At 33.8% G+C, this 18,498-nt stretch overlaps 1 protein-coding gene across 11 annotated transcripts in view; it reads right to left on the reverse strand.

Annotated features, from left to right (window-relative positions):
• ANKRD26 (ankyrin repeat domain containing 26) overlaps positions 1–18,498 on the reverse strand; it is an 86,659-nt gene that overhangs the window by 29,791 nt on the left and 38,370 nt on the right. For 7 of the 11 annotated variants that reach the window (XM_045585865.1, XM_045585855.1, XM_045585843.1 and 4 more), the window contains 11 exons: positions 18,401–18,429; positions 18,235–18,307; positions 15,863–15,945; positions 13,956–14,116; positions 10,302–10,353; positions 9,885–10,026; positions 6,852–7,065; positions 5,121–5,304; positions 4,401–4,538; positions 2,424–3,377; positions 835–987 (listed from right to left, as the gene is read on the reverse strand). In XM_045585865.1, coding sequence (XP_045441821.1) covers positions 835–987; positions 2,424–3,377; positions 4,401–4,538; positions 5,121–5,304; positions 6,852–7,065; positions 9,885–10,026; positions 10,302–10,353; positions 13,956–14,116; positions 15,863–15,945; positions 18,235–18,307; positions 18,401–18,429 — 2,183 coding nt within the window. The remainder of the gene's footprint in view (positions 1–834; positions 988–2,423; positions 3,378–4,400; positions 4,539–5,120; positions 5,305–6,851; positions 7,066–9,884; positions 10,027–10,301; positions 10,354–13,955; positions 14,117–15,862; positions 15,946–18,234; positions 18,308–18,400; positions 18,430–18,498) is intronic. The other 4 variants (XM_045585860.1, XM_045585854.1, XM_036453166.2 and 1 more) reach the window with 3 other exon arrangements.

An 18,498-nucleotide genomic window follows, 5' to 3' on the forward strand; every position in this document is an offset into this window, starting at 1 on the left:
TGAGATTGCACATATATGAGATACACAGAATAGGCAAATCTAGAGAGACAGAAAGTAGACTGGTGGTTGCCTGGCGCAGGGCGAGATGAGAAGCTGGTAGTGACAGCTAAACTGTTTGGAGTTTGTTATTTTGGAATAATACAAATATTCTATAATTGACTGAGGTGATAGGGAGACGACTCTCTAAATATGTCAAAAATGTTGAAATGTACAACTTAAATGAGCAAATTATATGATATATGAATTATATAAATACAAGTGTGGTTTTTAATCCAATGGTGGATCTAATTTTCATTTCCTTAATTGTCTGTTGTGGATGTATACACTATAATGATCTGAATATCTCCATGTTTTTATAATATTTCTAAGGGAGAGAAATGAAGGCTATGCCTACTTCAACTGTTTTGTATAATGAACTTCCTATACAAGTTATTCTGAAATCTGTGATATAGATTCTATATCCATTCACCAAAGTGAAGATAAGAAATAAAACAATTTTCTGCAATATCCCATTAAATATTATCCTCTGATTTCACCTGGCTGTCTCATCATGATAATGGAGATATCACTAAAGTTATTTTTTAGTAGAAAAAACTCTCTTGACTTCCATGGAGAATGATGCATTTTTTCTCAACTTTTCTAAGGGTAAATATTAAGAATTTAAAATATAAGTGGCAGAATTAAAGCCAGGGTCTCAGAAATAAACATATTATAAAGACAGTAAAATTATAATTAATTACAATAAAAATACAAAAGAAAGCTGCATATAAAAAGTAGCAGCCTAAAACACTTTATTATTTGACCAGCTATAGACAGGCTAAATTTCATACATACCTGACTTCTGCTTTGATCTAGTTCCTTCTTTAACTCTTGTTTCTCTTCTTCTAAATTCACACGATAACGTGATGTGACCTCCAGTGAAGCCTCTGACATAGACTGTTTTTTCAGTGTATCAGCCAGTTCTTGTTGAAGTTGTCTCACAACTGCCTAGGTAAGATATGTCTGATTTTATAAATTACGTTATTATTAAATTATGTTAATAATAACTTCACATATAGGATGAAGCAAAAGAAGATTTAGTTGTGAATACCTGAAACACAGAGTTTATTCCTGTTGTTATTTATTTATTTTTTTAATATATTTTATTGATTTTGTACAGAGAGGAAGGGAGAGAGATAGAAAGCTAGAAACATCGATGAGAGAGAGTCATCGATCAGCTGCCTCTTGCACACCCCCCACTGGGGACATGCCCACAACCAAGGTACATGCCCTTGACCGGAATCGAACCCGGGTCCCTTCAGTCCCCAAGCTGACGCTCCATCCATTGAGCCAAACTGGTCTTGGCTATTCTTGTTGTTATTTTATTAATTATTGTTTTATTCTCTGTCTGAATAACTATAAACCTACCTTTGCCCGATTCTGTTTGTACTTTGTTAGAATCATATATTATTAGTATAATGTATAACTGAAAAAATATCACCACCTACATCCATTTGCCTTCTTTTTCTCATATGGACACATTCCTATTTGCTCAATCAGATTAAAGACAAAGAAAATGTAATTCTCTTGCCTAATCAATATTAGGTTATTTAGACAATTGATTCAACTCCCCTCTTAATTCCCCCATCATGAATCTCAAAGCCTTACAATCTACTGATGTCTGAAAGAAAAATGGGTACATAGGTGAATTGAGTGGTAGGAAATTCAATATTGCAGAACATTCTCTTTTTTCTTTTATCAGAGGCTTCGAGTATTCAAGTAACTTTAGAGTTCTTTGCATGTTCAATCTCCTGCTCAAATTCTTCTCATCGTTTCCTATCTTAGAAGAAAAGTGAAGCATTCCAATGGCCTTGGCCTCCCCCCCTGCTACACATAAGTCCTGCCACCCCTCACTAGTCTGAATAGAGAAGCAATTACAAATCAATAAATCACAGAAAGCTACAACTTTCTCTTTGGAGAAACTTATCTCCAAACAATAGTAATTTGGCCTTGAAATGAGAAATATGAGTAAATTACTTGTAAAAATATTCAAAGAAAATTGCAAATAGTAGTAGAAAGGTTGATTCAAGTATAGTTTTGCTAAAACTCATCATACTTGACCCAAAATATGATTTAATTAAGTAGATGCTTCTAAAGAATTGAGAGGTCATAACAATATATTACTTGAGACTAAAACACTACCAAATTTCATTCAAATTGACATGAATATAAATACCATTATAACTACTAAAATGTATAAGAAGCCACTGAAAGAAAGATACTATGAGATACAACATCTACACTTCAGTTCATCTGGGAAATTTTTAATATTTATAACATTTTTAATATTCAGCTAGATTCAACAATTAGCCATCATCAAATATTACTTTGAATTTTTTTTTTTTTAGGAAATTTGAAAAATATTTATCTTTCAGGATACTTACTTCTCTTTCCACTTTATCATTTTCATACTGACACATTCTTTCTTTTAAATGGTTACACTCATTGATTAATTCCTTATTTCTTTCATTCAGCAGAAGACTTTGCTTTTCACTTTCAGCTTGAAATATTTTTATGATATCCTGAAATTGATCTTGGATATTAATGACTGTCTTTTCTTTACTGTCAGCTTTGTTGTGAGCATCATCCAGTTGCTGTCGAAGCAACATATTTTCACTCTGTAGGTGAGATAACCTCTCCTCTAAGGATCCCTGCTTTCCAACATATTTATTCACTTTACCTTGTTCCTTTTGATACATGTGTTCAATTTCCTTCTTTTGACTCTGTGTTTGGCTTAGGTCTCTTTGTACACCTTCTAAAACCAATGTTCTTTCTCTGAGAGCATCTCTTGTGTGATGCTCTATTTCTAAGCTATTGATTTTACTTTCCATTTTAGAAAGTTGTTGAGAAAGAACTTCATTGTTATGTTTTAGGTTAGACATATCAAAATTCATTTTGTCCTGTGAACAAAACCATTCATCTCTTTCTCTCTGGAAAGCAAGTTGTAGGTCTCTTTTTGATTTCTGACAATGCTCATAATCCTGTACAGCGGTAGCCAGTCTAGACCGGTATGATTCAATTTCTGCTTCCAGTCTTCCTCTGTTTTGTTTTTCATTCTCCAGTTTAGAGTTTAGCATTATATTCTCAGCTCTCAGAACTTCAAGCTGTTCATTGTGTTGAAATATTGTTTTTGTTAATGTTTCCTCATTCAGTTTTATTGTCTTTTGAAGATAGTCATTCTTTTCATTGACAATTGCAATGTCCTCAAAATATTTCTTTTCCATTTCCTGGTTTTGATTTTTTACCGTGTCTATTTCCAGTCTTAGCTTGGTAATTTCATCCTGAAACATGTGATTTTCATGCAACAAAGTTTTTTCTTTTTCATAACTATTGGAAACCTAAGTAAAACAAAGAAGACTTTAACTAACACTCATTGAAATGACATATCATGATATCTTCTGAAATTAAAGGATAATCTATATGTTTATATAATAAAAAAGGTGGCAATAAAAGATATCCCACTAGAAAAAAATGGAGTTGGATCCAAACCTTCAAATTTATACAATTCTCTAAAGTCCTTATATTAAAACTTAATATAAAATGATGAATCCATGAAAGTGAAAAAGGAATCATAAGAGAATTTTTAAGAGTCTCAAAATTAGAAAGGCCCTTCTCTGAATTATCACAAATGCAGAAGGCATAAAATAAAAGATTAGTAAATCTGATCACATTTAAAAATTGAGTGTACGGTCTCAGCCCTGGCAGTGTGGCTCAGGTGGTTGGAGCATCATACCATGGACCAAAGGATCTCAGGTTTGATCCCCAGTCATGCCTTGTGCAGGAAACAACCAATCGATGTTTCTCTTCACATTTATGTTTCTCTCTCTCTTTCTTCCTTATTCTCTCTCTAAAACCTATTTTAAAAACTTAAACAAACAAGAAACAGAAAGAAAAGATTCATAGGATTTATATTAGCAGGTGGAAATCTTTAAAATAAAATAAAAATGAATATTGACTATACACTCTGAATATACAGCTATCCCACAGTAAGAATATTAACCCTGCATTTATTAGGACAAATTAAATTTTCTATAATTCTTTTTTTCCTGAGAATATCCCATAGATATATTACTTTTCTAATATTTTCATAGTCAGTTATAAGAATTACATCTACTAATAACTGATCATCTAGGCATTGTCCTAAGCACTTGTACATCTATCACTGAACTCATTCATTTATAGACAATCTTGAATGGAGAAGTTAAAAAAACAAGCAAATTTAGGATTTTGTGTATTGTGCACAAACACAGAGATATGCTTTAAAAACCCTCTATACTTTCCATTAGATACAGTATTGGTTTTTTAAATATTTGCACACAAACTCATGCATAAGAGCATTTGAAAATTATTGAACAAAATACCTCAGAATTCATTTTCTTATGAGCCATTTCTATCTCCTTTTCTTTGCATAGGTGATTGGTCAGAATTCCATCTTGTAATATTCTGGCATTTTGTTCTCGAGATAGTTGCCTCTGAATGTCATTTCGCTCTTCTACAACCTAGAGGACACATTTGATTAGTTTTTTGCACTTAACTACCATTAAGAAGTTATAAGCTGAAGAGCAGAACCTTTAAAAAACTTAAAAGAAGATAACCTTTTTAAACACAAGGATCTTAACTTCTATGAAAAAAATCTCAAATCTTCACTTAAATCACAGCTAAGTTGTTAAAGAGAAAAAACAAAAATACAACAACACACACACACACACACACACACACAAACAACCCCACCAGTATTATGAAATGTCTTTATGAAACATTTGACTTTTATCACAGTCTCAAGGCATCTTAATCTGCATGTTAAACATTTAAAAAGCCAAAATTAATATTTATGTTAATGGTTAAACTCAATCTACCTTCCATTTCTTCATTTATTATAGAAAGGATAAACACAGCATTTGTTAGATGTCAAGAGTGGCAATAAATTGATAGTTTTAATTATGTGTTATAGTTCATATTTTGAGTGAGAAAACATTTTTGAATTGTTTTAAACTTAAATAATATAAATGAAACCAAAGGGATATTATAAATATTGATGAAATACTATAAGCAATAAGAAATTTTACTAAAGATAAATTCACCTGATTTAAATTCTTTCTTACAATTTTCAATTCCATCTCAAGTGTTCTAAGAGTTGTTTCAAGTTGTTGGTTCACTTCAACTTCTTTAATATATTGCTCTTCTTTATTTCTTAACTGCTCCCTAATTTTGTCATACAACAAATCAGAATTTCTTCTCTTCTCTTTTTCTTCTTTTAAGGTAAATCTGCAGTTAAATACACTTATCTTAAAATTAATTTTATTAGAAAATAAAATGTTCATTTTATAATATGGTTGTATATATGTTGATTTATTATCCTAATTAAATTCCTATGTTCTTGCATTTTTTTCCTTGCCCAGGTCTCATAATTTTATTTCTCACTTAAATCTCTTCCAAAAGTTATATATGCCTGAAAGGCAGCTATGAGAAAACATTCTTCTACTTAGTAAGCTTCAGTCAATAGTAACTCTGGTAAATAATATAGGAAAGAAAATTTGAAATTATTCAGTGAAGGTAAAGTTGAAATTATCCTATTTCCACATTCATAATTACTCTTCTATTAGGAAAAATAACTTAGTTACTAACTAGAAAGAGCAGTTGTTTACAAACAAGTTTATAAATTCACTAAAAATAAAATTTCAGCTTGACAAAATATATAGGTACCCCTAAAATGATTTACAGTGAAAGTTAGCATCTGCAAATGTCTTTTACAGAAGACATATCCACTGACTACTGTCCTCTAAGACTAGTCTAGGGAGTCTTTATCTGTTACTCTATACTTTTTGTTTCTTTCTTTTTTTTTTTTTTGGAAGACTTTCTTCTTCATCAAGGATATACTTACTGATTTGAAAAAGAGGAGGGAGAAAGGGAGGGAGGGATGGAGGGAGAGAGAGAGAGAGAAACATCATTGTGAAAAAGAACATTGATTGGTTGCCCTGACCGGGGATCAAACCCACAACCTAGGTATGTGCCTTGACCAGGAATTGAACCCACAACCTTTAGGTGTATGGGACAATGCTCCAATTAACTGAGCCACACCTTCTCTTGTCAGTCATTGTTTACTTTATAGTTCATTTTAAAATCCTTATTAGGACAAAATAGAATTCATATTAAGTCAACAATAAAGAGTATGGACCTTTCAGTATGGACCTTTTAATTAACTTTATGTATAAGATGCTGAATAAACTAATCAGTCATCATCTTCTATTTTACTTTTCATTTCATGCATATATTAAAACTAAAACTGCATTAGTTTTTTTTTTTAATTTTGTCTTGATAAAAATGGTCATTTAATAACTCTGTTGGTATGAACTACCTTGATAACAATTTATAAATATGAATAAAAATCCTTTTTAAAAGTTCTTATATGTAACCAAATAATAATACTCTATTAAGTAATTTATTCAGAGTATATAATAAAAAATGTAGAAATAAACATATATGAGACATTCCTGGAAGCATTAATTATAATACACAATAATGAAAAACAACCAATGTTTAATTTATTAAATAAATAATGAAATTTCCATTTGGTGAACTTCTATATGGTCATTCAAATGATATATAAAAATATACATGAACTTATTACTAGAAGTATGCACTATTAAATATTGCTATATTATTTCCAAATATGTCATACTCCATACTACTAAAGAACTATTCTTGCCTATAAAATCTTAGAAGTTAAGAAGGCAGTTACAAAACTTTTCCTACATATATGTAGAATAAAAGTAAATATTCAAATATTTCTTTAAAACCAAATTATTCAATACCTCAAATTGCAGAGTTCTTGTTCCCATTCCACTTTTTGATGCTCTAATTGTGATTTCATTTCTTTTGTTTCTGATAGCTCCTTCTGTAGTCCACTAATCCTCTTTTCCATTTTTTTAATTTTCCCAGTAAGCAGTTCACAGTGATTTTTTCTAAGTTCTATTAATCTTTCATATGAAAGAATTGCATCCTGGATTTTCAATAAGCTAATAGAATCTGCATAAGAAAACAAAAATATAGAAAATATGTGAATTAGTTTTGTATATAAAGAACTGTGCATATTCACATTCATTCATACATTGAAGGGTACCTATCATGTGGAAGACAAGCTCTGCAGATAAAACAGACAAAATCCCTGACTCTTATTTAGTTTAAAGTCTAGCAGTGGAGAAAGACAAATAAAATGATTATCATAAATCAGATATATACATAGAAAACAGAGTTCTATGGTCACATAACAGAACTTGATCTAGACTGGGCCCAGGGAAGATTTCCCCACGAGGGGGTGGCTACACTGACAAAGGCAGGATGAGCAGGAAGCAATCAGACAAAGGAGGAAGGAGAGCAATCTAGGCACTCTACAGCACCTGCAAAAGCTCTATGCAATCTGCTTCTAGCAAGATGGAGCAACAGGTAGTGATTTACCTTCCTACCTGAAACAAGCCAAAACAAAACAAATAAAACACATCAAAAACTTATTTTCAAGACAATGGACTTCAAGTAATGAAGGCAATGATTCCAGAAACAAATGAAGTGAGCCTAATGAATGTCCCAGCTTGAGAGAATTTCCAGGCCACAACGCAGGGAGAAGGAACTGAGGTAGAGTCCACCAGACTCCTTGACTTAGATGACGAAGCTGAGGATGTGGTAAAACAAAGATGACAGGTCTAGACCCTGGGGAGGAGTGAATAGAACAGAAAAACCCTTGACATCTGCAGAGGGAACTCAGTTGCATAATGCATAGCGCAGACTTGTGAGGAAATCACTTGAGACTGGGGAAAACAAACATGTGAAAAAAGTAGAGGAAACAGTGCCTAGTGCTCACTCAGCACGAGGAATAGTGTCTATTCCCATTAGCCAGGCTGAAAAACTCACAACTCACAGGACAAGCATAGAGTAGGCAGGAAGGTCTCTCCTTAGTAGTGGGGAATAATTAGTCCTTAGCCAAGCATTGCTCTGATTTCACCTAACAAATCATAAGAGCAAGACCAAAAAGGATCAAACTTTTTAAGTAACTCAACTATATACCAAAACAAGCTAAAAATAATATATATAGGTAGAGGCATGAAACCTATATTCTAAAACTCATAGAGCACTTATAGAGATGCAAATAATAATGTCTGATATGAAAAATAAGCTGGGTAGGAATAAATGCATTTTAGAAATCATGAAATAAAAGAATAGTAATTTTCACATGAGTGAATTGTGAGAAACCATAAATAGCTAGTGTAGCATAAAGAAGCAGGAGGAAGGGACAGAAAATATCTAAAGAAACAATGATCAAAAGCTTTCTAAACTTAATGAAAAATATAATCTCACAGATCCAGGACAAGTCTGAGTAGCAGAGAAAAAATAAAAATAAATTACTGTAATTTTATTGTAATATTACTTATTAGAGGCTTGGTGTATGAAAATTCATGTACTAGAGGAAGATCCCTCAGCCTGGCCTGCCCCCTCTCACAGTCTGGGAGCCCTCAGGGGCAGAAGGGGACTGGCAATCAGGAAAAGACAATGCCCCCATTACATCTCTGCTGCTCCTAGGCCCGCCCTGGTTACCTGAGCCTCGGGCAGCCCTGGGCAGCTGGGTAACCACCATCTGAGGCTTGCCTGTACCTTGGGCTGGCCTGGATGGCTGGGGGGCTGAAGGACTAGGTACTGCTATCTTGTGGCTGTGAGCGCTGCCATATTTGAGGGCGTGGCAGTCTATTAGCATATTCCCTCCTTATTGGCTGTGGATGCCACCATCTTTGTGATGGCATGAGGGTCAATTAGCATATTCCCTTTTTATTAGAGAGGATGATGTGCTATAATATTAATTGTAGAATGTGATAACTTATAATCATTTACCATAAACCAGTCCTACACCTACCATTAAAATAGCAACAGTTATAGCTAATAAGCCAAAAGAAATATTATTAAATAATAAAAATTACTTGATGACTATAAAAGACAGAAAAATATAAAAACAAGAAAAAGATATAACCCAAAAAATCAAAGACATGAATGACAGATTAAAACCTATATATTAACAACCACATTAAATGAAAACTGTGTAAAAACCTCCATTAACAGACAGATTGACCAACTGTATAAAAAAATAAGACCCAACTACATGATACCTGTCAGAAATGCACTTTAAATTTAAACATAAAGACACAATTTTTTTAAAAGCATAGAAATAACATAACACTAACACCTGATAAAAGAAGGATGAGGTAAGTGACTATCTTAACATTAAAGTAGATTTCAGAGCACAAAATAATATCAGAAATTAGCAAGGTCACTGCATAATGATATATTAATAAGCAGCATAACAATCCTAAATGATCATGCACTTAATAACAGTTTCAAAATAAATGAAGTACAAATGGATACAACTCAAAGAAAAATAGAAAAATTCACAATTATATTCTGAGATTCTAAAAAAAATTATTTATTGTTAACACTATTACAGATGATCCCAATTTGATCCACCATGGTACTGCCCTCCACCTAGCCTCCATACCCCCTCCCTGTGACCACTGTTTGTGTGCATGGGCTATGCATATATGTTCTTTGGCTAATTTCTTTAACTTCTTTCATCCAATCTCCCCCACCCGACCTACCCTAACTGATGTCAATCTGTTTGATGTGTCCATACTTCTGGTTCTATTTTGTTCATTAGTTTATTTTGTTCATTAGATTCCACATATAAATGACATATTTCCCAGATGAATACCTCAACAATATATCCTCTGTGGTGCAGAACTAGACAAGTTGTGCATATATTTCTACATTATACAGAAAAAGGTGTTACATTTATACAATGATGTTACCTTTACAATCCATGCTAAGTTGTTCAATTAGCAACATGGAATTCTTATAATTGGAGTAAGGCAACTCGCAATGTTCTGAAATTGTTTCAGATGACTGAGATAAGTCATTGTGGTCATCCACGGAATCAATTTTCTCTTTAATCTACAAATAAATAAAACTCTTTTCAAAATGTTGATAAAATATACTAAGTGCATACTGTATGGATAAATATCCACCTCTTTATAAAAGCCAATACATAGGTATTCTTAAAAGAACTGATTGTTATCAAATACGTACCTTTATCAATAACTAGTATTTTTAAATTACTTTTAAAATAAATATCTCTACAACAAAAGAAGATTTTCTATTTTTCACTATATTTTTATAATGCATTTTTACTACAGATAATATTTTTGATAATTTCATTTTTAAAATACCTTGTTCTTTTCACTATATATTTCCTCTTCACTAGATGTTTGCTTTGCTGACCTAAAAAAAATAAACATTTCTTTTCAGACAAATATTAAATACTTAAAATACAAGGAATAGCTAACCTATTATTTCTTATATATAAAATCTTTGAATTTGTAATTAATTTCTATAAGGGGGATTAAACAATAAATAAAAAGAATAACATTAAGGGACAAAGTAGATATATTAATAATATTAACACAATGTATTAAAATTAGATCAAGATGAAAATCAGAGCAAAAGTAAAAACATAATGTTTATTAATAATATACCATGGTGTTTATTGTCATGTTCAATAAGAACAAGTTTTTACTGGTCCTGAGACCTATTTGGAAAGTGTAACTTAAGTTCTTATGTGAAGGAAACCCTTTTATAGTAGTCATGATATTAGCTTCTTGAGGACTTATGCATTACTATGAGCATTTTACATGTCTTATGAACATTTCAATCCTCAAAAAAACTATGGGAGGTAAGCAATATGTTAGATATTTTACAGAGGAAGAAATTGAGGCACAGAAAGGCTAAGTAACTTGCCAGAGTCTACAAATCTAGTCAATAATAGAACCAGAATTCAAACCCAGAAAATCTGGGTTAAAAACATGTGCTTCACAATATGCTTTGAAAGTGATACTTATTTTTAAGTGTGCTTAAGTACTATATTTTTCCATATATAAGATGTACCCTTATATAAGATGCACCCCACTTTTCTAATCCAAAATTAAAAAATCAGTATTTTAAACATTTTTCTGATTTTCCTCTTAATGCCTTCTTTTTTTGGCATCTTTTTTTGTTTGTTTGTTTGTTTGTTTGTTCTTTTTAAAATTTTATTTGGAGAGCACATTTATTAAATCTGGGGACAGTGCAACAGAAAGAGCTTCGTATAGAAGAAGTGGGTGTTAGTTGGAATCATCCTAAGCTTCCAGAGATTCAAATAATGCCGCAGGAGAAGACCAGATTGTCCTTGTTCCTTTGTTACCAGATCTGCACTCTAAGGTCACTCTCTGTCCCTTGGAGCGTCTTTGTTTAGGGAGTGGACGGTCCCATTTTTTTTTTTTTTTGGCATCTTAAGGAGTTGTTCTTCCTGTTTTTTCCAATGTCTGATCATACACACAGTGGAAAGAGGTCCAAATTGTATTTCTGAAGTTCTATTTCCATACTCTCTTGCATAGCTGATTACATTCTGCTTGAATTTTGCAGAGTAAAACAATCGCTTACCCGTATTTTTTTTTTTATATATTTTTTTTACATCTTTATGGGCCCAAAACCCTCTGATCCCTATTGCATCTGCACCCTCTCCACCTCTACCTCAATTAGGGCATCAGCTAATGTCAGTAATGATAAGGCTTGTGATTGCGAACAGGAGGAAGCCTATTTGACAAGGTATGGGCAGCTACGCACCGGATGGCGCTCTCCTTGCCTGACTTCTGTGTATAAGATGCCCCTCAATTTTCAGTGTAACAATTTTAGGAAAATATATCACTTTATATAAGGAAAAATAAGGTACTATGATGGCAAATGAGTTTATATTATTATTCAATTAATACTAGCTAAAATTATAATTATTATTCAATTAATAGCTACAATTATAAATAATTTCTAAATATTATACATATTTTTAAATAAAAAGGAATTTATATTTGAGCCATATTGAAAATAGCTTTTCAATAAATTAAAGATTTTTTTAAAAATTGATTTTGAGAGAGAGAGGAAGAGAGAGGAATAGGGGTGACCAGGCTGGTGTTAGAGGGGCCTTTAGGAATGACCAGGCCAGCAGGGAGGGGGCAATTGGGGGCTATTTGGCTGGTAGCAGAAGGCAGTTAGGGATGAACAGATAGGCACATAGAGGCAGTAAGGGACGATCAGGCTGGTGGTGGGGGGCGGGGGGCAGTTGGAGGCAACCAGGCAGGCAGCCAGGTGAGAGATTAGGAGCCAGCAATCCAGGATTGTGAAAGGGATGTCCAACTGCCAATTTAGGCCTGATGCTTGGGACATCCCCAGAGGGGTCCTAGATGAGCTGAGGGGACCCTCCTACCCATGCTCAAATTTTATGCACTGGGCCTCTAGTCTTATATAAAAAGCAATTTTTTTACCTAGCCAGTTTAGCTCAGTGGATAGAGCACTGGTCTATGGACTGAAGGGTCCTGGGTTCAATTCCTATCAAGGGCACAAACCTTGGTTGCAGGCTCTTCCCTGACCTCGGCCCTCGTCAGCTTTGTGCAGGAGGCAACCAATCAATGTGTTTCTCTCATATTGATGTTTCTCTGTCTTTCCCTCTCTCTTCTATTCTCTCTAGGCCTCCACTCAAAGCTACAAAGTTTTAATTATAGAAGATAAATAAATCCCAACAGAAATGGCTGCCACCACGGAGCAAGCAGAAGGCTTGGCTCTACTACAGGCTACAAAGTTCCAATTGTAGAATAAATAAACTCCAGATACCAGGGTCTCCACTTGGGTGGCTAGGGGGCGTGGCCAGCATGCAAATCACCATAGGCCCCTCACCCAGGCCACCCCACGTCCCAAGGGAACCATCACCCTGACCCGGGACACCCTTCAGGGCAAACCAGTCAGCCCCCACCCATGCATCAGGCCTCTATCCTATCTAATAAAAGAGTAATGTGCAGATTGACCATCACTCCAACACGCAAGATGGCTGCACCCATATTGTCAAAGATCCTGCCCCCATGTGGACACAATAAGGCAACCACAAGATGGCCAGTAGAGGAGGGCAGTTGGGAGGGACCAGGACTGCAAAGGAGGGAAGTTGGGGGTGATGAAGCCTGCAGGGGAGGGCAGTTAGGGGTGACCAAGCCGGCAGAGAAGGGAAGTTGGGGGTAACCAGGCCTGCAGGGAAGGGCAGTTGGGAGGGACCCAGGCTTGCAGGGGAGAGCAGTTTGGGGGGGGGGGGGGGGAGACACGAGGCCTTAGGCAAGGGCAGTTAGGGGTGAGCAGGCCTGCAGGGGAGGGCAGTTAGGGCAAACAGGCTGGCAGGGGTGCAGTTAGGCATCAATCAGACTGGCAGGGGAGTGGTTAGGGGGTGACCAGGCTGGCAGGCAGAAGTGGTTAGGGGCAATCATGAAGGCAGGCAGGTGAGCGGTTCGGAGCCAGCAGTCCTGGATTGTGAGAGGGACTGCCCCCGAGGGGTCACATATTGGAGAGGGTGCAGCATGGGTTGAGGGACACCCTCCCATGCATGAATTTCATGCATGGGGCCTCTAATATATAAAAAATGTCCTTAGAATGTGTGTGTATGTTTATATAAGACATGTTTTCCTGTAGAATCTAGTTCTAGAAGTGAAGCTGTTGGGATAAAGGGATGACACATTTGAAATTTTGAAACACGCTGCTAAATTTCCCTTCATGAAATATGTACCAATTTCATCTACCAACAGTGTGTGAGAATGCCTTTTTTCTTTCATTTGCCAAACATGGTTGTTTATATATATATTATTATGACTTTGAAAAATGGTACTTCATTGTTAATTTGAATTTTTCTGATTACCAGGCAAGGCTGAATATCCCTAGTAGAAATACATAATTTATTGATCATGAATATTAGCTCAAATTAGGATTTGTTTTATAGGGAAATAATTACCTACTTTTAAATATTGCTATAGTCTTACCAATCAGTATCTTCATTCTCCATAGTAGGAAATTGCTGGTTATCAGTTTTTCCACTCTTTCTTTGTTGAATCAATCCATCATTGTCATCAGCATCAGCACTATGTAAGTTTTCTGTAACGTCCATTACACAACTTCTGTGCATCTTTTGTTCTTTTTCAATCTTTAATGAAAGTTGGATATTAAGGACAATTGTTATCACTTTATTCCTTTAAAAATTTGTGTTTTCATTAATTTATTATTTGTCTTAGTTTAACTGCCATAACTTATTAATAAACACATTTTTTTGCTTATTTTAATTTTATCATTATAGGTCTTTGAAATTTTTATAAATTCTGCTTTATTTCTGTTTCAGTAAAGAAGCAAAATTTCCAAGATTTCAAAAGGGCTTTCTTAACTTTGTGCTCTTACTCACATATACTTTTTACTAACTAATAGCCCCCCTATTCTCCTTGCATTTGTCTAGGAGAGACAGAGAAATAAAAAGACAAAGACACAAAATTTGTCCTCTTCTGTCTTTCCCACCTGGGTTTTGCATTACACAGCCAGATTTAGAAGATGTGACATTGTGCTTCAGTAACAAACAGGAAACTTTTGTCTTTTTGCATGAAGCTAATCTTTTCCTCATTGCCTTTTACAATTCTTTTTGTTTTTAGATCCTGGGGTTATCAAAACATGATGGTATTCATAAAATATATGAACCAAAGTTTACCACATCACAGGAACAGAGCAAATGTGATGAATTGTTAAATATAGAACCCTGGAAAATGAGTAATGCTCCCCAAATTTCACATTGAATAATCATAAAATGTTATAGCTAGAGGGCATGGGTATATAAGTAATTATCTACTTTAGCAATATTTGCTGATAATGTGAACAAAACAAAGAAAGGTTAAATAATCTGCCCAAAGTTCCTAAAGATTACTTACCAAACATTTTATGGTACCAAAAGAGATGATACAATTTTTTTCATTTTTTTATGTTATGTGTCTATGAGTATTTTTATGATTATCTAACCACTATGTTGCATACTTGAAACTACAATAATACAAAATAATAATGAATTAAACTATAATTGAAGCATAAAATAGAAAAAAGAATAAAAAAATTAAAATAAAGAAAAATAATTGGAGAAGAGGCAAACTTTAAATTAGGAGCCAAAATCATTAAAATCAATCAAGCAAATTCCTAAATATTAATTCAAATGATATACTATGATAATATATGCATTGATATAGATATTTGGTGCATCCAACTCTGGTATGTTCTAATATTCACTAGTGAGAATGCATAAAAAATTTAATAATATTTTACTGATTTTCTACACTGAAATGAAATAAATTTAAAAGTTATTGTTTGTTCCCTAACAGCAAAAGGTTTGATCCAGAAAGGTGTGATTCCACTAATAGGCAGATGAGTTTATTTTATGACCCCATTCTCCACCTGAATGTAGTCCCTGAAGTCAATTACCGAGAGATCTCAAAGCAGAATATAGCTTTAACCTTGGCATTAGTGATTAGCAATATGACACTGCAAATTCTGAATCAATGACCATGATTATTCTTTTCACATGAATCCAACTCAGTGGCTATCAGTTATATTGTTCATAATTTCAATCAGTATTTAATCATATGTTTCAATAGTTGATGTTACCTTCTTTATCATGTAGGGAAGTAATATTTTTATTTAGAATTGTTTGGTCTCAACTACGAAAATAAAGTTTAGCAGTTACTATAGATTCTAACACTATTTAAGTCTCATAACTAGTTCAAAACTTTTAAAAACTGAATATTCAACTTTGGTCTATTGACTCTAAAAGCCTAGCTTGAAAGGTAATTTCAGCTGGACTACATTACATTTTTAAAACATAGAAAACAATATTATACTAGAAGTTTAAATTTTTACATACCTGTGGGTGGTTATTTTCACTTCCATTAAGCCTTTCTTGTTCTTCCTGTGATGTCATCTCTAAGTCTAGCTCTGCTAACAAATCTATAAATTAGTTAAAATGAACTTCTTAAACCAGTTAAATAAAAGCTATAATCATTATTTTAAAATGAAAAATACATTTTATCAATTGTGGTTTTTTTAAAAATATTACTTATTTTTATTCACTCAGCAACTTCTATAGTATATTCTGTTTTCCATAAAAGCTATTTATTTTTTGTCAATAGTTAAGATTCTTTAGGGCATACAATTTTTGTTATTATAAAATTTTATGTCTAACAACTTATGCATGACAAAACATGAGTTTAAAAAACCTTTTAATGAATGGTACTACTTCAAAAAATAAATTACAGCCCTAAGCCAGTTTGGCTCACTGATAGAACTTCAGCTGCAAACTGAAGGTCCTGGATTCTATTCTGGTCAAGGGCACATATCTTGGTTGCAGACTCTTCCCTGGCCTGGGTCCTGGTCAGGGCTCTTAAAGGAGGCAACCAATTGAGGTGTTTCTTTTACATCCATGTTTCTCTATGTTTTCCCCTCTCTCGTCTACTCTCTCTAAAAATCAATGGAAAAATATCCTCATGTGAATATTAAAAAATAAAAACAAACAAAAGAAAGAAATTACATAATTACAACACAATGGTCTTTTCTATGTGCATGAGTATCTTCAGAATTCATTCTTAAGCCCTAGATAAATTCAAATGAGAAATGAGATCCTTAAGTAACCTCACTGTTTTCATGCAAAAATACAATCAGTCTAGGTCCATGCTACATCCAATGAGTAAACAGTACATTGACACAGGAAATGAATATAACAAAAATATTTTCCTTTTATGTCAGATTTAAACTTTTAAAAACAAGTAAAAGCAAAAGGCAACAAATGTATAAATAAAGCTTTAAAATTGTTTCATCACAAGGGTCCCTTTATCATTTGACATCCATGAACCTCGTATATAATTTAAAACGTTAAATTCTCAGAGTCCTTAAGCACCCTGGCTCAGGGGCCCCAAGGGATCAGGGCTATTTCCACAGAAACACTAAACATCTGCCATTTCCATTTTCATTCTCTTGTAAATATACAGTAGAGCTTTCCACAGACATGATATGTGACAACATCATAGCTCTAATGGTTAATGGGTCATAGCTCTAATGATTAATAGAATTTATAATTGTACTTTAAAGTTTTCAGTTCAATAGGTACTTCCTACTTAAAAAAAATTCTTTGGAATTCTCAATAATTTTTAATAGTATAAAAGAATCCCATGGACACAAAGTTCCAGAATTACTGTTTAAAAAGATTGTGTCTACCAAATATTCACTATGATTAACTACTTCCCCCATTTTTAATACTCAAAGATACCAACACACACACACACACACACACACACACACACACACCCGTACACACTGAATCTGCTAATCAGAACATCTGGTTGGTTAAAGATCCTGAGTACAACTCTGAGATAAAATAAAGCTAAAATACTATTGAGCCAAAACCGGTTTGGCTCAGTGGATAGAGCGTTGGCCTGCGGACTGAAAGGTCCCAGGTTCGATTCCAGTCAAGGGTATGTACCTTGGTTGCGGGCACATCCCCAATAAGATGTGTGCAAGAGGCAGCTGATCGATGGTTCTCTCTCATCAATGTCTCTAACTCTCTCTCCCTCTCTCTTCCTCTCTGTAAAAAAACAATAAAATATGTTTTAAAAAAACAACAACACAATTAACATGTTAGTAAATGAAGCTTTACTCTAGATAAAGGTCAGAATTCAAATAAGTACCTTATAACAATGCAAAAATCTTACAGTCAAAAATTAACTTCTGGAAATCCCTAATAAGTGTAGGGATTCTAAACTTAGAAATTTAGGTTACCAAAACAAACATAAAAACATCTTCCTTAAAGCTTACATTAAAAAACAAAATTTTCTTTTAAATTTCTCTTTTTCAAACATAGATACCAACAATGACATCTACATTACTTATGTCAAAACCTACAATTAAACTTGCAAAGCAAAAAAAAAGAATTAGGGCCCAGCCAATGTGGCTCAGTGGATGAGAGTCGACCTATGAACCAGGAGGTCATGATTCGGTTCCAGTTCAGGGCACATGCCCAGATTTCGGGCTCAAGGGCTCAATCCCCGTGGGAGATGTGCAGGAGGCAGTTGATCAATGATTCTCTCTCATCATTGATGTTTCTATCTCTTTCTCCCTTTCCCTTCCTCTCTGAAATCAATAAAAAACATACATTTTTTTAAAAAGGGATTAGGAATAAAAAGACTATGAGCATGTCAAGTATTTTCCTGATTCCTTTCTGGAGTTAAATATGACAAAATTCACCTGATTTGAATGCTTGTACATCCTTCATTCCTTCTGCTTTGTTGGGAATAGGATCTGTCACTACAAGGGTAGGCTGAATGGGTTTGAAATAAGATGATTACTAAATAATGTACTTTTCATACGATCTGTAGTTAATACTTAAATGTAAAAATATAAAAGTTACTACCTTCAAGTGGGAATATTTTCCAGGAGAATCTAAGAGCAAGAGACATATACTCAATTACATGAAAATATGGAAGCCAATTATACATTCATGCGGAGTTA

Source organism: Pipistrellus kuhlii, unplaced genomic scaffold (assembly GCF_014108245.1).
Source record: "Pipistrellus kuhlii isolate mPipKuh1 unplaced genomic scaffold, mPipKuh1.p scaffold_m20_p_1, whole genome shotgun sequence".
Lineage (NCBI taxonomy): Eukaryota > Metazoa > Chordata > Mammalia > Chiroptera > Vespertilionidae > Pipistrellus > Pipistrellus kuhlii.